The 25,558-nt window shown below is 37.5% G+C and overlaps 2 protein-coding genes and 1 pseudogene across 6 annotated transcripts; 2 read left to right on the forward strand and 1 right to left on the reverse strand.

The window, feature by feature from the left end:
* Positions 1–4,668: 4,668 nt before the first annotated feature.
* Positions 4,669–9,987, forward strand: LOC116001865 (putative late blight resistance protein homolog R1B-17). 3 transcript variants are annotated; one of them, XR_004094313.1, is made up of 6 exons: positions 4,669–7,963; positions 8,054–8,119; positions 8,225–8,416; positions 8,928–8,991; positions 9,367–9,502; positions 9,671–9,987. XR_004094313.1 is itself a non-coding variant. In XM_031241814.1 (5 exons), exons 1-5 carry the CDS (start codon positions 4,724–4,726, stop codon positions 9,396–9,398), a joined length of 3,594 nt encoding a protein of 1,197 aa, XP_031097674.1. In that variant the 5' UTR covers positions 4,669–4,723; the 3' UTR covers positions 9,399–9,987. The 3 variants fall into 3 exon arrangements, 1 of the variants encoding a protein (XP_031097674.1); XR_004094314.1 differs by having other exon boundaries at positions 9,367–9,480; XM_031241814.1 differs by having other exon boundaries at positions 9,367–9,987.
* Positions 9,988–13,483: 3,496 nt separating this feature from the next.
* On the forward strand, positions 13,484–17,904 carry LOC116001955 (annotated as a pseudogene).
* LOC116001953 (putative late blight resistance protein homolog R1B-17) lies at positions 17,875–23,993 on the reverse strand. 3 transcript variants are annotated; one of them, XM_031241928.1, is made up of 5 exons: positions 20,465–23,992; positions 20,269–20,337; positions 18,762–18,938; positions 18,336–18,679; positions 17,875–18,182 (listed from the first exon to the last, which is right to left on the reverse strand). In XM_031241928.1, the coding sequence occupies exons 1-3, from the start codon at positions 23,756–23,758 to the stop codon at positions 18,765–18,767; spliced, it is 3,537 nt and encodes a 1,178-aa protein (XP_031097788.1). In that variant the 5' UTR covers positions 23,759–23,992; the 3' UTR covers positions 17,875–18,182; positions 18,336–18,679; positions 18,762–18,764. The 3 variants fall into 3 exon arrangements, with proteins under 3 accessions (XP_031097788.1, XP_031097787.1, XP_031097789.1); XM_031241927.1 differs by having other exon boundaries at positions 18,336–18,938; positions 20,465–23,993; XM_031241929.1 differs by lacking the exons at positions 17,875–18,182; positions 18,336–18,679; positions 18,762–18,938 and adding an exon at positions 19,784–20,137 and having other exon boundaries at positions 20,465–23,991.
* Between the last annotated feature and the right edge of the window lie 1,565 nt (positions 23,994–25,558).

The raw sequence follows: 25,558 nt of genomic DNA on the forward strand, positions 1-25,558 counted from the left end.
TTTGCCCAATTAGAACATCTTTATCAATGAAGTTTTTTCGCGGTTTTTAAGGAGTTGTTGTAAGTGTGATTAAGAAAGAGAAATGAGCAAGAAAAAAAATAACAAACAAATCCTATTTTTTTAAAAAATGAAAGGTCAGCCGCGTCAAGTGCGGTTAACGCGTCCAGCACTGCACGCGCCCGTTAGGCGCATTTGTTGCGCCTGACGCGAGAGGCATGGAAAATCGCAAAGGACAAAATTATTCTTACAATATACGGAGTATAATTCTTGCGGATGCTTCACTTCTTCTCCTCTCTCCATTTTGTTGGGTCCCTCCTATGTGAGAAGTGAGCTGGCAGCATAAAGACAAACAAAGAAAACAACAAATAAAATGTAGTGGGAAGCATTTGGTAGTGTTTACTTTGTCAGCAAGTGGAAAAGCAAGCAAGCATGCATTATTCCCATTTTTTTTTGTTGTGTTCGGCAGTAGTGGGCAGCAGCAAGTGTGGAAATTTTATTTCCATTCTTCTCTCTTTTTTCGGCAGTAGAGAGAAACATAGAGAGGCAGTGAGTTCGGCAGTTCAACAGAGGAAGAAAAACTCATCTTTCTTCTCCCTCTTCTTTTGGCGTTCGGCGGTTCATCAGCAGAAGGAACAAACTATTTTCTCCTTCATCTTTGGTGCAGTTTTGCCGTGCTATTTTGTCGTGAGTTTGCCTAGCTCTTGGGTACTATCTTCATCAAATATTTGAGGTCAGCTTGTATTTATTCCAGGCATCTCTTTGGATAATCTCGTAATATTTGTATTCATTTTTATCCTAGTCTTGGAGATTGAATATTTTGAGTACGAGATATTATTCCTTTTAGCCTGTGAATATTATAAGAATGTTTTGGCCTAGGAGTTGTTGTATTTGATGATTTGTGGATGTATGGCTCGTGTGGTAGCCTAAAACTTTGTACCCGAGATTTGTGATATAGTGGAAATTGTTGTTGTTGGTGGCCCGTGGTTTTTTCCCCGTGGTTTTGGGGTTTTCCACGTAAATCTTGTGTTACTTGTGTTCATATTTATTTTTGGGCTATTGTGTATTATCTCGTATTTGTGTACCGTGTCGGATCTGTGATTTTGATTGTCATAGGAAGTGGGATTTTTCCCAACAAAGTGGTATCAGAGCCAGGTTGATAATTTGGTATATTTGAAATGGAGGCAAATACGAGTAATATGATACGATTAAATGGTAAAAATTATCACATTTGGAAGGCCAAAATGAAGCATTTCTCCTGTTTGTGAAAAAGTTACATCTACCTGTGTTTGCAAGTGCAAAGCCTGAAAATATGTGAGATGAGGAGTGGGACTTTGAACACCAACAAGTTTGTGGATATATTCGACAGTGGGTTGAAGATAATGTTTTAAACCACATTATTAATGAGACACATGCCAGGAGCCTATGGAATAAACTTGAGACCCTGTATGCTTCTAAGACAGGCAATAACAAATTGTTTTTGCTGAAACAAATGATGAATATAAGATACAGGGAAGGTACATTGATCAATGATCATGTTAATGATTTTCAGGGCGTTCTTGATCAGTTGTCTGGTATGTGCATCAAATTTGAGGATGAGGTACTTGGTCTCTGGTTGCTTAATACTCTACCAGATTCTTGGAAAACATTTCGGGTTTCATTGACCAATTCTGCTCCCAACGGTGTTGTGACCATGGAATATGTAAATAGTGGTATCTTGAATGAAGAAGCAAGAAGAAGATCTCAAGACACTTCTACTTCTCAGTCAGATATTTTGGTTACAGATGATAGGGGGAGAAACAAGCAAAAGGGTCAGAGGGGTAGAGATAAAAGCAGAAGCAAGTCAAGGTCAAGGTACAAGGATATTGAATGTCATTATTGTGGTAAGAAAGGTCACATCAAGAAATATTGCTTCAAGTGGAAAAGAGAAAAGAAGCAAGATAATAAAGATGGTGACACCGGGAATCAAGTTGCGATAGTTAGAACAGATTTACTTGTTGCTTGTGATGAAAACGCCATCAACGTTGCATGCCATGAGACAACTTGGATTGTGGGTTCAGGTGCAGCCTACCATGTTACACCAAGGAAGGAATTCTTTTCTTCATATACTCCAGGTGACTTTGGAGAGCTCAGAATGGGTGATGATGGTCAGGTGAAGGTGACGGGTACCGGTACGGTTTGTTTGGAGACAAGCAATGGCGCAATTTTGGTACTTAAAGATGTCAAGCATGCACCAGATATCAGACTGAATCTTATTTCTACAGGAAAACTTGATGATGATGGTTTCTGTTGTTTCTTTGGTGATGGGCATTGGAAAATCACTAAAGGCTCGCTGGTTGTTGCACGAGGTAACAAGTATTCTAACTTGTACTCTTTGCAAAGTTCTGTTTCTGATGATTCAGTGAATGTGGTAGAAAAACAATGTGTATCAGAATTGTGGCATAAACGACTTGGTCACATGAGTGTGAAGGGGATTGATTATCTTGCCAAGAAGAGTAAGCTTTCTGGGGTAAAGGAGGCTAAATTGGACAAGTGTGTTCACTGCTTGGCTGGAAAACAGAGAAGGGTTTCTTTCATGAGCCATCCTCCTACAAGAAAGTCAGGGCCACTTGAGTTGATACATTCTGATGTGTGTGGACCAATGAAGGTTAGGTCACTTGGAGGTGCATATTACTTTGTAACCTTTATTGATGACTATTCTAGGAAACTCTGGGTCTACACTTTGAAGCACAAAAGTGATGTGCTTGGTGTGTTTAAAGAGTTTCATGCCCTTGTTGAGAGGCAGACAGGGAAGAAATTGAAGTGCATCCGTACTGATAATGGCGGTGAATATTGTGGACCGTTTGATGAGTATTGTAGAAGGTACGGTATCAGGCATCAGAAAACTCTTCCTAAGACACCTCAGTTAAATGGCTTAGCAGAAAGGATGAACCGGACTATTATGGAGCGAGTCAGATGTATGCTTGATGATGCAAAGTTACCTAGTTCTTTCTGGGCTGAGGCAGTTTCCACAGCTGTTCATGTTATCAATTTATCTCCCGTTGTTGCTTTGAAAAATGAAGTTCCTGATAAAGTTTGGTGTGGAAAGGAAGTTTCTTACGATCACCTTAGAGTCTTCGGTTGTAAGGCATTTGTACATGTTCCAAGAGATGAGAGATCTAAGTTGGATTCGAAGACTAGAGAGTGCATTTTCATTGGTTATGGGTTTGATGAATTTGGCTACAGGCTGTATGATCCAGTTCAGAAGAAGCTAGTCAGAAGTCGTGATGTAGTGTTCTTTGAAAATCAAACCATTGAGGATATTGACAAAGTGAAAGAGCCAGAATCTCATGCTAGTGGAAGTTTGGTTGACATTGAGCCAGTTTACCACAGAGGTACACATGATGTTGATGAGGTTCAGGAAATTGTTTAGAATGGTGATCTTGTACCAGAATATCAGGATGATGCAGCTGAGGTAGATGGTCATGTTGATGATGTTGTGCACCAGGAACAGGAGGTTCCTTCGCAGGTTCCAGTTGATCTTCCGAGAAGGTCTGTTAGGGAGCGGATACCATCTACTCGTTATTCTTCTAGTCAGTATGTGCTTTTGACTGAATGGGGAGAAAACATGAGTCTTATGAAGAAGCTGTGGAGAGTAAGCAAAAGGGACAATGGCCTGAGGTTCGTTGCTCTATCGCCGAGTTGGTGATTACTTTCACATAGTCGGTAGGGGGAGATTTGTTGGGTCCCTCCTATGTGAGAAGTGAGCTGGCAGCATAAAGACAAACAAAGAAAACAACAAATAAAATGTAGTGGTAAGCATTTGATAGTGTTTACTTTGTCAGCAAGTGGAAAAGCAAGCAAGCATGCATTATTCCCATTTTTTTTGTTGTGTTCGGCAGTAGTGGGCAGCAGCAAATGTGGAAATTTTATTTCCATTCTTCTCTCTTTTTTCGGCAGTAGAGAGAAACATAGAGAGGCAGTGAGTTCGGCAGTTCAACAGAGGAAGAAAAACTCATCTTTCTTCTTCCTCTTCTTTTGGCGTTCGGCGGTTCATCAGCAGAAGGAACAAACTATTTTCTCCTTCATCTTTGGTGCAGTTTTGCCGTGCTATTTTGTCGTGAGTTTGCCTAGCTCTTGGGTACTATCTTCATCAAATATTTGAGGTCAGCTTGTATTTATTCCAGGCATCTCTTTGAATAATCTCATAATATTTGTATTCATTTTTATCCTAGTCTTGGAGATTGAATATTTTGAGTACGAGATATTATTCCTTTTAGCCTGTGAATATTATAAGAATGTTTTGGCCTAGGAGTTGTTGTATTTGATGATTTGTGGATATATGGCTCGTGTGGTAGCCTAAAACTTTGTACCCGAGATTTGTGATATAGTGGAAATTGTTGTTGTTGGTGGCCCGTGGTTTTTTCCCCGTGGTTTTGGGGTTTTCCACGTAAATCTTGTGTTACTTGTGTTCATATTTATTTTTGGGCTATTGTGTATTATCTCGTATTTGTGTACCGTGTCGGATCTGTGATTTTGATTGTCATAGGAAGTGGATTTTTCCCAACACATTTCTCACTCCTCCAACTTGAAATCTTCCCTGACATTATCTCCCGGGGATGCTCTTATCACCAATCTACCCAAAAACTGCTACCTAAAACTTGTAATTGCTATTTAAAAAAAAAAAAAAAAAAAAAAAAAACTTGCAATTGCATTTTCCCATTGAAGCAATCACAGATCTGGAGAGATGGCTTATGTTGCTTTAACTTCTCTAAAGACAACAATTGAGCTTCAGTTTCTGCAACCCACCCCAAGAGTTTCTTTTCGTGATGATCAAACACCACCCATCAAATCTTTCTATCAAAACCTTTCTTATTTGCAGGCCTTTCTGGAAAACAAATCCAGTGCCAGTGCTGCAGCAATCAAATATTTTGAAACCATATTAAGAGACTTTGCACTCAAAGTTGAAGATGACATCGAAATGCAAGTGAGCAACTTTGTTGTGGCTAAGGCCAAAGCCAAAGACGACGACGCAGTGCATAAAGAAGCAGCTTGCCAACAACTGTGTCAAATCTTGCAACAAGCACAAGAAAAGACTGCAGTTGTGGTGGAGATTATCAGGAATTATTGTTTAACTTATCTCAAGATAATAATAGATCATCATATGAAGTCGTGTATACAATCCAAGGCGAGGAGGGTGGTTTATGATCAAATTCAAACCCTATTCAAATCTGTCATTATTATTCGTGGTCTTGCTGCAAGCAGAATAGATGACATCAACTTACAACTCAGCAGTTTTCTTCTGGCCACAGACACAATACATGAAGAAGAAGCTTTCCAGGAATTGTGTCAAACCTTGCAACAAGCGCAAGAACAGAGGGTGGAGATCACCAACGAAGAAAAGGAGAGACAGATGACTCTTGAATGTTGTTATGATTTACTTAATCTCTTGAAAAGATTGGATTATGATTATCTTGGGTCGTCTTCGACCACACCCAGGGCATGGGTGCCTGACAACGTTCAAACACTAGAATCTCTCTATCAAAATTTCTTTGCTTTGCAAGATTTTGTACTGAATTCCAAGTTTGGTGGATCCAGAGCTGAAATCCAAATCAGACACTTTGTACTCAAAGCTAAACAAGACATCGAAAAACAATTTGGAAACTTTTGTGTGGCCAAAGAAGAGCACCCCCTGCCAAAAGAAGCTTCAGAACAAATCTTTCAAACCTTGCATCAAATAACAGAAAACGCAGCACAGCTGTTGAGCACTATCCACAACACAAGAAGCAAAGAAGCTGCTGATGATGATGTGGACAATGATACTCAGTCTGTGTGCTATCCAAAACTTGAGGAGGGCAGAATGATCGGTCGTCAAAATGACATTAGTATGATAAAGAATCGACTCTTCAGTCGCTTTCAAGGTCTGGAAGTAATCCCAATTATTGGGATGCCTGGCATAGGAAAAACTACTTTAGCAAGAAAAATCTTGGAAGATCAATGTGTTGCATTGCATTTCGAGGTACGAGGATGGGTTACAATGACTCAAAATTACAATGAGAGCAAAGTGCTACACGACCTTCTCCAGTCAATTTCACCAAATCATGAAATTAAAAAGGAAGCCTCTCTTCGGGAGCAGGTTCATGAATGCTTGAAGGAAAAGCGGTATCTAATTGTTTTAGATGACATATGGAGCACTCAGCATTGGGATGAATTAGAAGACTTATTTTGCAATTTCCCAGTGAATGGAAGTTGCATATTGCTGACCACTAGATTCTATGGAGTGGCTGATCATGCCTGCACAATCAAAGGTACATATCATGTTATGAGTTTACTAGATCCAAATGAAAGTTGGGATCTATTCTGTACTATCTTTCCTCTTCAAAGGTATAGGGCACCAAGTTTTGGAAAATTCAGGAGTCACTTATTCCATGTTGTGAAAATATGTGAAGGATTGCCATTGTCAATTGTTGTAGTTGCGAAGCGCTTATTTGAATGCAAAAACAACATACAACATGAATTGAAAAAGATTGAAAAGGAAATAGAATTGTTGGGAATTCTAGATTATAGTGCGCTCATTCCCATGTACAATCAGTTGCCAGAATATTTGAAAGGTTGTTTTCTATATCTTGGAGTCTTTCCAAAGCGCAGTGAGATCCAAGTTAAAATACTTCTTAGGTTATGGATTGCTGAAGGATTTGTGAAACCATCAAAGAATAAGGAGTTAGAAAGGATTGCTTATTGTTACTTAAAGGACCTCATTGATACAAGTCTTGTGTTAATCAGCAAACAAACTTTTTATGGCAAAAATAAGACTTGTAGGGTGCACAGTGTCATGCATAACATCTGTTTTAGAGAGGCTCAGAAAGAGGGAATTTTATGTGCAGTAAATAGTCGGAAACTTCCAACACCGTCATTAAATTCATTTGCAAATTCATGCCGTTGGTTAAGTTTATGCAAACATAGGTTTGACTATTATGTGTTGTTTAGTTCAAACATCCCTCGCTCCATTTTCTTCTTTCAAGAAAACAGTGAAATTTTTGTATCCTTCAAGCTGTTAAGAGTTTTGGCATTTGTTGAATCTTCATTCCTCCAAAGATTCCCAAAGCAATTAGGGGATTTGATATTTTTAAGATATTTATCGGTAACACAGTGGTTTGAGGGTCTCAGTGATGTTGTGTCAAGTAATGTGAATTTGCAGACACTTATTGTTTCCGGTATTGACAGTGAATCACAACTTGGAGCACCTACTCTCCATTTGCCGTCAACAATTTGGGAGTCACCACAGTTAAGACATCTTAAACTTGGCACTTCCTATGCTGTCAATCCTCCAAGCATGGTAAAAGAGAATTTGCAAACATTATCTTGGGTGGATCCAACTCATTGTAGAATTAGAGTGTATTCCAATTTTCCAAACATAAAAATACTGAAAATTTTCTATAAAGTAGACTTAGAGGCCAGCCAGATTAGTGGATCTTCCAGCAATTGCTTCAGTTTGGATAAGTTAGACTATTTAGGACAACTTAAGAGTCTAACGATTTCAGTTTCAGTTGGCTGCATTGTAACGCTTCCTGATAGGTGTATTTTTCCTTTACAACTGAAGAAGTTGAAGTTGAGTGGTACTAATCTTTCTGGGAGGGATTTAACAATAATTGGGACGCTGCAATGGCTTGAGGTACTAAAGCTGGAAAATGCGTTCCATGAAAAAGTATGGGAAGTAGCTGAAGGAGGATTCTATAGATTAAGATTGTTGGTCCTTAAAGATAAAAAGCTTGAAAGGTTGGAGGCTTACACGGATTCTTTCCCATGTCTTGAGCACCTAGTCCTAAGATGTTGTGAGTGTTTGGAAGAGATATGTAGCAGTTTTGGAGAAATTTTCTGCTTCAAGTCAATTGAAATGGATAGGTTTAGCCACTGCCCTTCCATTGTTGCTTCTGCTAGGGATATTCAAGAGAAGCTAAAGAAGAATTTTGGAAAAGAAAATTTTGAGGTTAGAAGGAAGCTCTGCCTTGTTCATTCTTTTTTATTAGATTCTGAAGGAACATGTTTTCTGTATTTTGCATTACTTGATCATGCATAGATTAAAATCCAAGGGCAGGAGCAGGGGCCTGAATATATAGAAGACGTTGAAAAGGCAAATTCTAAGGTTAGACGTTATGGCTCATTCTTAATTTTCTTTTTTCTTGTTTCTTAGATGCATTCAACTTGTGTGCAAAATCTGTTATTATTTTAACCTCATTTGTTTTAATAGATAAAAATGGAGGAGGAGGGTGAATCATCAGCAGGGGCAGGGGGGCAGATTGTAGAGGAAGAAATTGGAGTTGGGAAATTGAAGTCTTACATCCACGAATTAAAGAAAAAGAGATCGAGAAATCTGTTAAAGATGAGCAAGCCCCTAAACTGGCTCTTCCAAGCAGATTTGAGAAGAGCAACATTAGATAAGGCTAGAAGCTACAGCCTGATCTGATTCATTCTTAAATTTTAATTTATTTTCTATTCGATACCGACTTTCTTTCCAAAATTTGTTACTAATAATTTTTCCAATCTCATTTCATTTTTGCATGATTTCTTCATAGGAAGAGTCTGGGAAAGACAACTTGGTGGGTGGGGCAATTAGAAATTAAAACTGGTATCTACATATTTAATATCTATATCTGCTAATTAAAATAATTGGATTTAGCCCCTTTAGATGTTAGTGAAGGATCATGCACTGCTTTCCCTGTACAACCATTGTCATAATAATAATGTTGGGAAAACGTCATTTTTGTTTGACCAATTGCACCTCCAATTTGGATCAAGATGCTTAATTACAAGGCATGTTGCTTCTCACTTCATTAACTGATCTGATCTCCAGACTCCAGTTCAAAAATTAGATTTCTTGTTTTATGTTTTTCTTGAATTCAGTTACAAGTTCTATTGCTAATCTTATTTGCCTTTTCCAATCTGTTGAGCAGGGCAATATTAAGTTCAGCATATCTGGTATCAACATCATACCATTCTGGTGTTTCAGTCCAGTTGGTGAGTTCACGAAATTATAAATTTTTCCCTACATTCACAACATTGCATGCTAAATTGCTAATTGTCAGTATACCTTTCCCAAAAAAAATCCAAACTTGGAAGTTGCTATTGCTCAAAGAATCTGAGATGTGGAGGTAAGGGGAACATATATGGCGGAGAAATGGAATCCATATAGTTGACCAAACTACACAAAGTTCATCAGATTAATTCCATATATAATATGCATGGAGACAATTACATATATATTCAATTTTGATGATGACGAGATGCTTAAATGGAAACAGAATTTCTGGTTTCTCGTGACTTCGTTAACTAATCTTCAATCCAAACATATATTTCTTCTTGTTTGACAGCCAAATGGTTTCTCATTTGCAGGAGGCCATTCTCTGTTCTGTTGTTGGACATAATAAAAAGATGCAGCAATCAACGTATATATATGGTTTTGTCAATGTTGCATTTTCAAGGCTTTTATATATAGCTCAGGTTCAGGTATTTATTATTTTCACTATAGGTGAGTGGTCACGATCTGTTGTTATAACATATGGTTTCATATTCACTTGCATATACTATTTAAGGGAGAACATAATGAGTTCATACGTCATACAGTAATTGTTTGGTCTTTTTCTTGTGTCTCATTATTACTCTGAGTGTGATGTGTAAGTTCCAATCCTTGCTCCAGGTGCAAGAAGACGGGAATTGCTGTGTTAACCTTTAGGTGCGACGTTGTTGTGAGTTTGCACCGGTAGTGGCGAATTCTCTTCTATGGCCTACCATGCTGCTACATAGGCCATGGTCTACAGTAAAATTTGATGTTCAAACTTATAAACTCAAGTAAATTTTCTTTATCCTTGCGTTCAATATCATTCATTGATCTCTCTAACTTGTAATTGGACTCCGTATTTTATTTGATCTGTTGCGTATTTTTATTATATTTATTCATAGTGAGTTAAATAATTCATGAATAGTGAAAAAAATAAAGAATTTTTAAATTTTAAATCTTATAAATAATACCGCCAAAAGTGGTTTTAGGATGGAAAAATAGCATTTTCTTTTTCAATATTTTAACATGGTACCAAGTCCTCAGCCGTGGCCCGTGAGCAGTAAAAATTAGTACTCAATTAAAAATATTACACCTATAAACTCAGTTACACTACTTCCTCCATATTTTTTTTTTTTTTTGAAAACGCTACTTCCTCCATGTGATAATTGTACTTTTAAATTTAAGCACACGTGAGGTATTTCTTTTATGGCAAAATCTCTTATGAGACGACTCATAGATCTAATTCGTGACATGAATCCTAATTTTCATAAGGAGTTAATTTCATTTTTGGTCCTAGACTTATAGTGGTTTGTACAATTTTAGTCCTCCATAAAATATTTTACCACATTTTGGACACTCTTATTGTGACATGGACAATTTTGATCCTCCATCTATAATTTTGTCAATTGACCGTCTGAATGGGAGTAGCCGGCCAAGAACGCTGCCACTGCTCTTCTTTCGCGCAGGTCTGGGACACCGCCGGCCAAGAATGCTTCTGCACCGTCATCTCTCTTCTTTCTCTTCTTTTGCTTCCACCACTCTGTACATTAATTTTGGATCTGGGAAGTTTGGGTAGTTGAATTGAGGGCATTTTGTATATTGGACTGAAAACATGGCAGCCTCCGCTGCCACCGCAAGAGCAGAAACAGTTGGAGGACTTCCTCAACGGCGGTGTTGGTAATACGAATTAGTCTTGTACTACCGTGGCATACTTGCACGCGTTAAAGCTTAGATACTGAAACTTTATCACCTATGGTCAAAAGTAATCGAGTATAGTAACACCAGTGATAAATTTTATCTCCTTCACTATAATTTTGGTCCAAACTGTCGGAGTCACCGCCGTCCGGCGTCCGCTAACATATGCCAACGAGTAATCGAGTATTCACCAGCCAATATTCTCGTTCCGTGGTCCCGTTGCTCCGATGACCAATTCGGATCGACCCGAAGGACGACCCAAGCGCCAGCCAATTCACTCTGTCATTCAAAGACCTAGTTTAATGGGCATCCACTTATAGGGCTTGCGAGAACCAAATCATTCAACAATGCGAGGCTAGAGCCAGAATCGGCTGCTCCATTGCCGCTTCCCAAAGATGCCAACCCCTTTGGTGGAAATTCCTCTTCGGCGGCAGCGCATCAAAGCAGGACTTCACAGAGAGAGAAAAATGCGAAGAACTACAGTTACGTGAAGGAGAAGTGTTCGTGGGCATTTCTTGATGCCAAGATTGCCGTCAAAGCCTCAGAAAACCCAAACTTGAACTGGTGAGAAGCATAGAAGTTAATATCTTGTGTAAACTTAGCTGAGAAGAATTTGGAAGCTAATTTATTCGGTCTTGATACTGCAAATATTGATGATTTTTTGAAAGCCTAAGATTGAAAGATTCTTGACCCAAAATGAGCATGGACAGTAAGTGGGTTTTCATGATCGCAGACACCGCTGGAAGGTATTAATGTAGTGATGGAGATAGTGTGCTGAATTGACAAAAGTACCCCCTATTTAGACGGTCAATTGATAGAATTATAGACGGAGGACCAAAATTGTCCATATCACAATAAGAGTGTCCAAAACATGGCAAAATTATTTATGGAGGACTAAAATTGTCCAAGCCATTATAAGTCTAGGACCAAAAATGAAATTGACTCTTTTCATAAGTATTACACTTTTCTCATAAATATCTCTTCAATCTCCAAATATTATATTTTGATTTAAGGGTTGGTCTGAAAACTTAAAATAGTTTTCAAAAACTAAATGAAAATAATCACACCATATTTTTTGCACACATAAACTTGTTCAGTTGTGGCCTGTGGGACAGTAGAAAGATATGATGCAGCACTATGGAACACAACGTAACGATTGGGATAAGTCAAAACTTCCTTCCGGCCAATTAAGACTACATCATATCCCTGCATGCGCGAGCCTACGAATTGAAGCTTAAGGACGAATTGAAATGGTTGGACACAGATCAGAAAGGAATTGAATTGAAGGATATATATAATATAATCGCCTTATTGACTTTTTTATTTTTATTTGAGTTGGTTAACTATAAGCAGTTTGTTAGATTAGTTTTTCTTGTGATCCTTTGTTAGCTAAGGTTATAAGATATGATTTATCCGGTATACTGTTAGAAAAATTTCGGATAAGAGGAGAAAACAGGAGAGGAAATGAGATCTTCAGGCGTGATATCACTTTCCTATAAACTTTTAATCTTTCCTCTTCAAAAGTAACGAGGTATCAAGATTAAATCTTATGGGATACAAGAAGATAAAAACAAAGTTCTTAGGTTGCTTTGATAAGAACTTACTGTAGAGTTATTGAACTGTGATATATCAAGATATCATGCAAAATAAGATTGCGCACTCCTAGAGTTTATAGAGATAAATTCTAACTGTTAGGAGCAGTTACTGGAAGTTTACAGTAGTTTATTAAAACTAACTTCCAAAGATATATAAAATATATTCTTTTGGATGATATCAATCCCGTTCAGGCAGTTATGAACACACATGTGAAATATAATTTTAAATTATATTCACATGTTAATATCTCCAAAGATATATATTATACAACTGATTTTGGATAAGTGTACGTAGGATTAACTTAGCATGCATGAAAATCTAACACTTTAATATTTCAAGGCATGAGTACATGCCATTATGAAATAATCAAAGTGAAGTCACATGCACATCAATAATCTCACTGCCTCAGTCGAAAGGTAAAAGGCTCTTACGTAACAATAACCTTACGTAAAAATAACAAGCAAATATATGAATGACTTTTAATGCATTTCACCCATGCAAAATTGCCATGTAATATACTATCCAAATTGGGCAGTAAAAGGTGCATCACCTTTGATGAAGACATAACCCAATTTCCATGCAAGTATTATTGCTCAGCCAGACATCACCTTCGAGAGATACAACACCATTACATTCGAGAGATAAAATGCAGTACGCAGATTGCCTTCGAGACATTGTTTCCACGCGGACCTGCGAGACATCGATAGAACGATTCACGCAACCCTCAGTTCGAGACATCGTTTCTTCGCGAACCGATCTCTCGTGCGAACTGACCTCTCGAGGTAACTCTCGCGATCTCTCGAACATCTCTCGTGATCTCTCGAACATCCAAAAATCATCTCTACCAAACTAAATAATATTTATTACTCCACAACTCCAAATATTATTTAAGCTTGCATGGTAGACATCTGAACCATTAATCTCCATTACTATATAAATATCCAACATATACATTTTTAGATTATAGTTGCCGACTTTGGTGTGACTATTAAAAATAAGAAAAACCTGCGTGTGCGATTGGTTGGCCATGTAATCGGTGTTCTCGAGAGATGAAACTCCAAATTCACCTTCCTGGCAGCCAGCCGGCTTTAATTTGTTGAAATTTTCACACACAAGTTAAGGTCTTTGTCTTTTGCTATTATCACAATCCTCCCTCAAACTGCTTCTCAGTTCTCATAACTCACTCTTGTACCTACCTACCTACCTCAAATTAAACTTGCAATTGCATTATTTTCCCATTGAAGAAATCACAAAAAAAAATTCGAGAGTGAGATCCAGATGGCTTATGTTGCTTTAACTTCTCTAAAGACAACAATTGAGCTTCACGTTCTGCAACCCATCCCAAGACTTTCTTTTCGTGATGATCAAACACCACCCATCAATTCTTTCTATGACAACCTTTCTTCTTTGCAGGCCTTTCTGGAAAAGAAATTCAGTGCCGGTGCTGCTGCAATCAAACATTTTGAAACCATATTAAGAGACTTTTCACTCAAAGTTGAAGATGAGATCGAAATGCAAGTAAGCAACTTTGTTTTGGCTTCCAAAAACGACGACGCAGTGCATCAAGAAGCAGTTTCCCAGCAACTCTGTCAAATCTTTCAACAAGCACAAGAAAAGACTGCAGATGTGGTGGAGATTCTCAACAGCGGAGAAGAGTATAAGATACAGAATGATGATTTAACTTATCTCAACAGAATAATAGATCATCATATGAAGTCGTCTATACAATCCAACGCGAGGAGAGTGGTTTATGATCAAATTCAAACCCTATTCAAATCTCTCATTCAAACTCTTTCTTCATTGCGACAATTATTTCCTCATATTCGTGCTCCTGCTGCAATCAAAGATTTGGAAACCAAAATAACAGATTTAGCTGTAGATGACATCAAGATACAACTCAGCAATTTTCTTCTGGCCAAAGACACAGTACATGAAGAAGAAGCTTTCCAGTAACTGTATCAAACCTTGCAACAAGCAGAAGAAAAGAGGGTAGAGCTGGTGGAGATCATCAAGCAAGAAAAGCAGAGACAGAAGACTTGTGAATGTTTTGATGATTTAACTAATCTCTTGAGAGTATTAAGAATGGATGATATTTTTCGTTGGTGGTATTCAACCAGACCCAGCTCATGGGTGCCTGACGACGTTCAAACACCACTGGAATCTCTCTATAAAACTGTCTTTGCTTTGCAAGAATTTGTACTGAAATCCAAGTTTGGAGGATCTGAAGCTGAAATCAAAATCAGACACTTTGTACTCAAAGCTAAACAAGACATAGAAAAACAATTTGTAAACTTTTGTGTGGCCAAAGAAGTTTATCGCCTGCCAAACGAAGCTTCAAAACAACTCTTTCAAACTTGGCATCAAGTAACACAAAACGCAGCACAGCTGTTGAGAACTATCCAAAACACAAGAAGCAATAAAGCTGATGATGATGAGGAGGAGGAGGTCAATGATACTCAGTCTGTGTCCTATCCAAAGCTTGAGGAGGGCAGAATAATGGTGGGTCGTCAAAATGACGTTAGTATCATCAAGAATCGACTCTTCGGTCGCTTTAATGGTGTAAAAGTAATCCCAATTATTGGGATGCCAGGCATAGGGAAGACTACTTTAGCAAGAAAAATCTTGGAAGATCAGTCGATTGCATTGCATTTCGAGGTACGGGGATGGGTTACAGTGACTCAAAATTACAATGAGAGGAAAGTGCTACACGACCTTCTCCAGTCAATTTCACCAAATCATGAAATTATGAAGGAAGTCCCTCTTTGGGCACAGGTTTATGAATACTTGAAGGAAAAGCAGTATCTAATTGTTTTGGATGACCTATGGAGCACTCAGCATTTGGATCATTTAAAATACTTATTTCACAATCCTGTGAATGGAAGTTGCATATTGCTGACTACTAGATTTTATGGAGTGGGTGACTATGCTTGCACAATCAAAGGTACATATCATGTTATGAGTTTACTAGATCTAAATGAAAGTTGGGATCTATTCAGTACTATCTTTCCTCTAAAAAAGTATAGGGCACCAGGATTTAAAAAATTTAGGAGGCACTTGTCCCATGTTGTGGAAATATGCGAAGGATTGCCATTGTCAATTGTTGTAGTTGCGAAGCGCTTATCTGAATGCAAAAACAGCATACAACATGAACTGAAAAAGATTGAAAAGGAAATAGAATTGTTGGGAATTCTAGATTATAGTGCACTCATTCTAATGTACAACCACCTACCAGAATATTTGAAAGGTTGCTTTTTATATCTTGGAGTCTTTCCAAAGCGTTGTGAGATCCAAGTTAAAATACTTCTTAGGTTATGGATTGCAGAAGGATTTGTGGAGCCATCGATGAATAAGGAGTTAGAAAAGATTGCTTATTGTTACTTAAAGAAACTCATTGATAGAAGTCTTGTGCTAATAAGCAAACAGACTTTTGATGGCAAAATTAAGACTTGTAGGGTGCACAGTGTCATGCATACATCTGTTTTAGAGAGGCTCAGAAAGAGGGAATTTTATGTGCAGTAAATACTCGGCAACTTCCAATGTCGTCATTAAATGCATTTGCAAATTCGTGCCGTTGGTTAAGTTTATGGAAACATAGGTTTGACTATTATGTGTTGTTTAGTTCAAACAACCCTCGCTCCATTTTCTTCTTTCAAGAAAACACTGAAATTTTTGTATCTTTCAAGCTGCTAAGAGTTTTGGCATTTGTTCAATCTTCATTCCTCCAAAGATGGCCAATGCAATTAGGGGATTTGATATTTTTAAGATATTTATCGGTAACACAATGGTTTGAGGGTCTCAGTGATGTAGTGTCAACTAATGTAAATTTGCAGACACTTATTGTTTCCAGTAGTGACAGCGAATCACAAGTTGGAGCACCTATTCTCCCTTTGCCATCAACAATTTGGGAGTCACCACAATTAAGGCATCTTGAGCTTGGCGCTTCCTATGTTGTCAATCCTCCAAGCATGGTAAAAAAGAATTTGCAAACATTATCATGGGTAGGTCCAACTCATTGCAGAAAGGAAGTGTATTCTAGTTTTCCAAACATTAAAAAGCTCAAAATATTCTGTAAAGAGGAGTTAGAGCCCAATCACATAGGTGGATCTTCTAGCAAACACATCATTTTTGATAAATTGGACTACTTAGACAGGCTTAAGAGTCTAACAATTTCAGTTTCGGTTGGGTGCATTGTAACCTTTCCTAAAAGGTGTATTTTTCCTTCACAACTAAAGAAGTTGAAGTTGAGTGGTACTACTCTTTCTGGGTGGGATTTAATAGTAATTGGGAGTTTGCCAAGGCTTGAGGTACTAAAGCTTGAAAATGTGTTCCATGAAAAAGTATGGGAAGTAGCTGAAGGAGAATTCTATAGATTAAGATTGTTGGTGCTTGAAGACAAAAAACTCGAAAGATTTGAGGCTTACACAAATTGTTTTCTATGTCTTGAGCACCTAGTCCTAAAATGTTGTGAGTGTTTGGAAGAGATCCCTAGCAGTTTTGGAGAAATTATCTACCTCCAATCAATTGAAATGGATAGGATAAGCCACCGCCCTTCCATTATTGCTTCTGCCAGGGATATTCAAGAGAAGCTAAAGAACTTTGGAAAAGAAAATTTTGAGGTTAGAAGGAAGGCTCTGACTTGTTCATTCCTTTTTTTTTTTTTGAGTCATTTCCATTTTTGGTCCTACTATTATTGGGGCATTGCCAATTTTAGTCCACTTCACTAATTTTTGCTACATTACGGCCAGTCTTATTTAGTTCTTGCCACTTTTAGTTCACCGTTAAAATTTTCATCAAATAACCGTCCAAAATAGGGATATTTTGATCTTTTCATAATTTGATCATCTCCTTTACCCTTTGCAATGGTCTTCCTTACACATTTTCATCCAATGAAGAGGTCCGACGAAAGCCATGGCTTTGTAATGTGGCTCACATGGCTTCCGCCGGACTTCTTCATTGGATGAAAATGTGTAAGGAAAACCACTGCAAAGGGTCAAAGGGATGACCAAAGTATGAAAAGACAAAAAATACTCCTGTTTAGGACGACCATTTGATGAAAATTTTAACGGTGGACTAAAAATGGCAAAAACTAAATAAGACTAGCCGTAATGTGGCAAAAATTAATGAAGTTGACTAAAATTATATTGGCAATGCCTCAATAACAGTAGGACAAAAAATGGAAATGACTCTTTTTTTTAAAAAATATAAATTAGATGCTGAAGGAACTTCTTTGCAAATTGTGTTACAATTTAATAATTTATTGTTTTGTGTATTTTGTATTGCTTGATCATGCATAGATAAAAATCCAAGGGCAGGGGCCTGGAAATATAGTAGAGTGCATAGAAGATGTTGAAAAGACAAATTCCAAGGTTAGAAGTTATATATGGCTCATTCATTCATTCATTCTTAATTTGTTTTTTCTTTTTTATTAATTAATAATTAGATGGTGAAGTTGTGTGCAAAATTTGTTACTCCGATCCGTATTATTTAACTTTTTCTTTGTTAATCTCATAGATAAAAATGGAGGAGGAGGGTGAATATGATGAATGAGCAGATGGTAGAAGATGTTACATCCACAAATTAAAGAAAAAGAAAAAGAGAAAGAGATGGACAAATCTGTTAAAGATCAGAGGTGCAAGCCCAAGTAGATTTGAGCAAAATGAAATGGGTTACATACAGTGAGCATAAATATAATATGTGCGGTCCAACTATCACCTTAGGCTTTTAGTTGAGATGGAGCACATGCTTTAATTTGGTATCACAGCCATGCAAATTCTCTTGCCACATGATTCATTTTATATATTTTCTTTCATCTTTGTGCTGCCAGCCACATCTTCCTATATATAGGCCCCTGGGTTTTGATCTGCAATATAATAAAGCAATGTAAAATAGAGAAAACGTAAAAATGAGGTTAGGAAAATACTTAAATAGTAACAGATGTTGCAAAGAATTTCAGCATCTAATAAAAAAAGGGAAGAAAATATTAAGAATGAATGAATGAGCCATAACTTCTAACCTCAAAATTAGATTTCTGAAAAATTTTCTCTTGCTTGTCTTCAATATCCCTGTCAGAAGCAACAATGAAAGGGCGGCTCCACCTATCAAACTCGATTGACTTCAAAAATCAAAGTTCGATCTCCAAAACTATTAGGAATCTCTTCTAAACAATGACAATATTTTAGAACTAGGCGTTCCCAAACATATGTGTAAGCCTTGCCTCCAACCTCTTGAGTTTTTTTTTTTTTTATCTTTAAGGAGCAACAACATTAATCTATAAAATCCTCCTTCAATTCAGCTACTCTCCACACTTCTTCATGGAAAGCATTTTCCAGCTTGAGCACCTCAAGACGTTTCAATGAGCTAATTACAGTTAAATCCCACCTAGAAACATTAGTCTCACTCAAACTCAATTTCTTCAGTTGTGAAGGAAACATACACGTACCGTTCAGGAAACGTTGCTCTTCCCACTTTTGGGTTTGCGCCTCGACCACACATTTCTCCATTTCGTTTTCTTTAATTTGTGGATGTATGACTTGCTCGCATTGCTTGCTAGCTTTGGGATATGCAGTTTCTGATCATTAGATGGAAAGCAAGCTGAGATGAGAGTATTGCAGCCTGCCTGCAATTAACAAGGAACGAAATGGCAAATCTATTATGCTTTGAGTGAGGCTTTTCAGGATAATATATAGGATGCCAAATATGGAGAAATACCATGGTTGAAAAAATCGCTAGGCGCTCGGGGAGCGCCTAACGCCTAGGACGCCTAGCCGGGGATTAATCGGGGCCTAGGCGCCCGTGTATTTTTTTATTTTATTTTTTATTTTTTAAAAATTTGTTTAAGTATTTTTAATTTTTTAAAGACTAATAATTATAAATTATATAATACTTTAATAGTAAATACTAAAATATTAAATATTAACGTAAAAAATATCTAAAGTTTGTACAATTTAGGATTATTTCGCTCAAAACAATGTTGTTTTGAGTGAAATAACCTATTAAAAAAAAGAACAATAGTTAATCGACCGACTAGAAGGCCTAGTCGGTCTAGTCGACGCCTAGGCGGTGCTTTGGCGGCCTAGGCGGTCGCCTAAGTAGGCCAGCCGCCTAGACCACCATTTAATGTGATACGCTAGGCGGTTGACCAGCGCCTAGCGCCTAGGCGGGGATTAATCGGCGCCTAGGCGGGATTTTTGCAACACTGAGAAATACAGAAGTTTTCAGAATTATACTTTGCCTTGTAAACCAATATCAATCACCCAGAGATATGATGCATCAAGAATGATGCTGCACTTAATATTGCACTTGTAAATAAGATTAACAGTACAACTTAATTGTAACTGAATTCAAGAAAAACATAAAACTAACAAGAAATTTAATTAATTTTTGAACTGAAGATGAGATGAGATGAGTTAATGAAGTTGTGAGAACCAACATGTATGCATGCCTTGTGATTAAACATCTATCTGATCCAAATTGAAGGTGCATGTAATTGGTCAAACAAAAAAGACATTTTCCCAACATTATGACAATGGTTGTAAAGGGAAACCAGTGTACATATATCCTTCACTAACATCTGTGTATATACAGACTCTTCCAATGAAAATATCATGCAAAAAGGGACAAGAAGAAATGAGTTTGGAGAAACAAATAGAAACATATTTTGGAAAGAAGTTGGTATTGATGAATAGAATATAAGTAAATAAATAAAAATTTGAGAATGATTCAGGCAGGCTGTAGCTTCTTCTAACATCATTTTATCATCCTCTACACACTCTACCATCTGCCCCCTGCTGATGATTCACCCTCCTCCATTTTTATCTATCAAAACAAATGAGGTTAAGGAAAAAAAAATTAAGTAATAACAGATTTTGCACACAAGTTCAGCGCATCTTAGAAACAAGAAAAAAGAAAATTAAGAATGAATGAATGAGGCCCTGCCCTCTTCTAACCTCAGAATTTGCCTTTTCAACATCTTCTACACACTCTTCAGGCCCCTGTCCCTGCCCTTGGATTTTAATCTATGCATCATCAAGTAATGCAAAATACACAAAACAATAAATTGTAGTAACACATTTTGCAAAGAGGTTCGTTCACCATCTAATATTTTTATTAAAAAAGAACAAGTCAGAGCTGCTTCCTTCTAACCTCAAAATTTTCTTTTCCAAAATTCTTCTTTAGCTTCTCTTGAATATCCCTAGCAGAAGCAACAATGGAAGGGCGGTGGCTAAACCTATCCATTTCAATTGACTTGAAGCAGAAAATTTCTCCAAAACTGCTAGATATCTCTTCCAAACACTCACAACATTTTAGGACTAGGTGCTCAAGACATGGGAAAGAATCTGTGTAAGCCTCCAACCTTTCGAGCTTTTTATCTTTAAGGACCAACAATCTTAATCTATAGAATCCTCCTTCAGCTACTTTCCATACTTTTTCATGTAAGGCATTTTCCAGCTTTAGTACCTCAAGCCATTGCAGCATCCCAATTACTGTTAAATCCCTCCCTGAAAGATTAGTATCACTCAACTTCAACTTCTTCAGTTGTAAAGGAAAAATACACTTTTCAGGAAGCGATACAATGCAGCCAACTGAAACTGAAATCGTTAGACTCTTAAGCCGTCCTAAATAGTCCAACTTATCCAAAATGAAGCAATTGCTGGAAGATCCACTAATTTGGCTGGCCTCTAAGTCTACTTTATAGAAAATTTTCAGTATTTTTATGTTTGGGAAATTGGAATACACTGTCTTTTTGCAATGAGTTGGAGCCGGAGCCACCCAAGATAATGTTTGCAAATTCTCTTTTACCATGCTCGGAGGATTGACAGTATAGGAAGTGTCAAGTTCTATATGTCTTAACTGTGGTGACTCCCAAATTGTTGATGGCAAATGGAGAGTAGGTGCTCCAACTTGTGATTCATTGTCACTACCGGAAACAATAAGTGTCTGCAAATTCACATTTCTTGACAATACATCACTGAGACCCTCAAACCATTGTGTTACTGATAAATATCTTAAAAAGACTAAATCCCCTACGTGCATTGGCACTCTTTGGAAGAATGAAGATGGAACAAATGCCAAAACTCTTAACAACTTGAAGGATACAAAAATTTCAGTGTTTTCTTGAAAAAAGAAAATGGAGCGAGGGTTGTTCAAACTAAACAGCACATAATAGTCAAAACTATGTTTGCATAAACTTAACCAACGGCATGAATTTGCAAATGCATTTAATGACCACCTTGGGAGTAGCCGAGTATTTACTGCACATAAAATTCCCTCTTTTTGAGCCTCTCTGAAACATATGTTATGCATGACACTGTGCACCCTACAAGTCTTAATTTTTCCATCCAAAGTCTGTTTGCTTATTAACACAAGACTTGTATTAATGAGGTCCTTTAAGTAACAATAAGCAATCCTTTCCAACTCCTTATTCTCCGATGGCTTCACAAATCCTTCAGCAATCCATAACCTAAGAAGTATTTTAACTTGGATCTCACTGCGCTTTGGAAAGACTCCAAGATATAAAAAACATCCTTTCAAATATTCTGGTAGCTGGTTGTACATTAGAATGAGTGCACTATAATCTAGAATTCCCAACAATTCTATTTCCTTTTCAATCTTTTTCAATTCATGTTGTATGTTGGTTTTGCATTCAGATAAGCGCTTCGCAACTACAACAATTGATTGTGGCAATCCTTCACATATTTCCACAACATGGAACATGTCACTCCTGAATTTTCCAAAACTTGGTGCCCTATACCTTTGAAGAGGAAAGATAGTACAGAATAGGTCCCAACTTTCATTTGGATTTAGTAAACTCATAACATGATGTGTGCCTTTGATTGTGCAAGCATGATCAGCCACTCCATAGAATCTAGTGGTCAGCAATATGCAACTTCCATTCACTGCAGAATTGCTGTAAAAGTATTGTAATTCATCCCAATGCTGAGTGCTCCATATGTCATCCAAAACAATTAGATACCGCTTTCCCTTCAAGCATTCACGAACCTGCTCACAAAGAGGGACTTTCTTTATAATTTCATGATTTGGTGAAATTGACTGGAGAAGGTCGCGTAGCACTTTGGTCTTATTGTAATTTTGAGTCACTGTAGCCCATCCTCGCACCTGGAAATTCAATGCAATTGATTGATCTTTCAAGATTTTTCTTGCTAAAGTAGTCTTCCCTATGCCTGGCATCCCAATAATTGGGACTACGTTGACACCATGAAAGCGACTGAAGAGTCGATTCTTGATGAAACTAACGTCATTTTGACGACCCACCATTATTCTGCCCTCCTCAAGCTTTGGATCATTGCTTCTTGTGTTGTGGATAGTGCTCAACAGCTGTGCTGCGTTTTCTGCTACTTGATGCAAGGTTTGAAAGAGTTGTTCTGAAGCTTGGTTTGGCAGGCGGTGCTCTTCTTTGGCCACACAAAAGTTTCTAAATTGTGTTTTGATGTCTTCTTTAGCTTTGATTACAAAGTGTCTGATTTGGATTTCAGCTCTGGATCCACCAAACTTGGATTTCAGTACAAATTCTTGCAAAGCAAAGAGATTTTGATGGAGAGATTCAAGTTGTGTTTGAAGGTCGTCAGGCACCCATGCGCTGGGTGTGGTTGAAGATGACGGCCTAAGATAACCATGATCCATTAATCTTCTCAAGAGATTAATTAAATCATCACAACATCCACAAGTCTTCTGTCTCTCCTTTTCTTTATTGATGAGCTCTACCCTCATTTCTTCTCCTTGTTGCAAGGTTTGACACCATTCCTGGAAAGCTTCTTCTTCATGTACTGTGTCTTTGGCCAGAAGAAAACTGCTGAGTTGTATCTTGATGTCATCTACAGCTAAATCATGTATTTTGGTTTCAAAATCTATTCTGATTGCAGCTGCAGGAGCACCAATAATATAATGCCGCAAAGAAGAAAGAGTTTGAATGAGAGATTTGAATAGGGTTGGAATTTGATCATAAACCTCCCTCCTCGCGTTGGATTGTATAGAAGAAGACTTGATATGATGATCTATTATTCTCTGGAGATAAGTTAAATCATCATTCTGTCTCTTTAGGCTGTTGATAATCTCCACCACATCTGTAGTCTTTTCTAGTGCTTGTTGCAAGATTTGACAGAGTTGCTGGAAAGCTGCTTCTTGATGCACTGTGTCGTCGTCTTTGGCCTTAGCCACAACAAAGTTGCTCACTTGCATTTCGATCTCGTCTTCAACTTTGAGTGCAAAGTCTCTTAATATGGTTTCAAAATGTTTGATTGCAGCACCACCACCGACACTGGATTTGTTTTCCAGAAAGGCCTGCAAAGAAGAAAGGTTTTCATAGAAAGAATAGATGGGTGGTGTTTGATCATCATCAGGAAAAGAAACTCTTGGGATGGGTTGAAGAAAGTGAAGCTCAATTGTTGTCTTTAGAGAAGTTAAAGCAACATAAGCCATCTCTCCAGATCTGTGATTATATTGCTTCAATGGGAAAATGCAATTCCAAGTTTTTTTTTTGAAAATAGCAATTGCAAGTTTTAGGTAGCAGTTTTTGGGTAGATTGGTGATAATAGCAAAAAGAAAATAAACGCCTTCTGATCTGTGTGAAATTTCAACAAAGTCCGCAAGTGAGGCGCAACTTTCTCTTGGCAGTGGGCTCCGCCTCCCCTGTCAAAATCCCCAAACTTGCCGAAGAAAAAAACACAACCCCACCTCTAGTGAAAAATAAGCTGGGACAAATCGAGTTTAGAAACTAGGTGCACTTGTAAGTATGTATGTATGTGTATATATATTGGGTTGCACTTTCGTGCGTACTGTCGCTCATGAGAGAATTGCGAACAAATCACAGCCGTCCATGTATCCAGATCAACGAACCAGATGCAATTTTAAAAAAATGACGCGGTGACATTTTTGTAAATAACTGGAACTTTGGTGCACCTAGTTTCACTTACAAGTGCACCTAGTTTCACTTACATGTGCACCTATTTTTGCACCTATTTTCACTTACAAGTGCAAGTAATTTACCTTGTTAATATTCATTGACCTATTTTCGCAAATATTTTCACTTACAAATGCAAGTAATTTACCTTGTTAATATTCATGCACCTGGTGCAACCTAGGTGCTCCTAATTATAACAATAGGTGCACCTAGTTATAACATTAGGTGCACTTAGTATTGATGCTCAGTGTACAATTCATTTCCACCTGTAATACATTTTACTTACATCTGCAATACATTTTAGTAGCACTTGTGCAAGTAATTTACTTTGTTAACATGCATGCAATTCATGCACCTGATGAGTGCAACCTAAGTGCACCTTGTTATAACATTAGATGCACTTAGTATTGATGCTCATTGTACAATTTACTTGCACTTGTAATACATTTTACTTGCACGTGTGCACCTATTTTCACTTACAAGTGTAAGTAATTTACCTTATTAACATTTATGCACCTGGGTGCATCTAGTTATAACATTACGTGCACTTATTTATAACATTAGGTGCAACTACATTCCGGACATGTGGCGCGCTACGATTCGTCCGCAGTTCTCTCCTGGGTGGCACGTACGCACTTGAACGCAATCTTTTATATACACACACACACACTCACTCACATATATATATAGGTCCTTAAAGTGAGAATCATGCCCCAAGTGATAACATGAAGACAAATTCAAACCATTGATCTAGTAGATCTAACAGTTGAAAATATACAAAACATTATAAATTTATGAAAATGACCCTACTCATTTTAAATTTTGTAATATTTATGAAAATGGCCCCGCTCATTTTTTACTTGATTTCTTATCCATCATATCTTACAGATTAATGGTTTAGATTTATCCACACGTTCTTACCTAAGGAGTACTGACACACCTTAAGTACATAAACGAACCACGCACTTTAAGAAGGAAAACCACACACTTAAAGCTTCAAACCGACGCACCTTAAATTTCAACAACTGATGCACCTTAAGCACACAAACCACACACCTTAAGAAGGATAACCATGCACTTTAAGAAGTAAAACAACGCACCTAAAACTTTTGATCGACGCGCCTAAAGTTTCAACAAAAACACACCTTATGTTGTCACTAAGAACTGACACACCTTAAGCACAGAAACCATGAACCTTAAGTTTGAACAATATAGAAAATTACCAAATTGGCACTACACTTTTTTTAATAATTGTTAATTCTGGACGTTGTATTTTCCAAGATCAATGACACTCCTCGCACCGCACAACCGCATCTGAG

This window comes from Ipomoea triloba, chromosome 13 (genome assembly GCF_003576645.1).
Source record: "Ipomoea triloba cultivar NCNSP0323 chromosome 13, ASM357664v1".
NCBI lineage: Eukaryota > Viridiplantae > Streptophyta > Magnoliopsida > Solanales > Convolvulaceae > Ipomoea > Ipomoea triloba.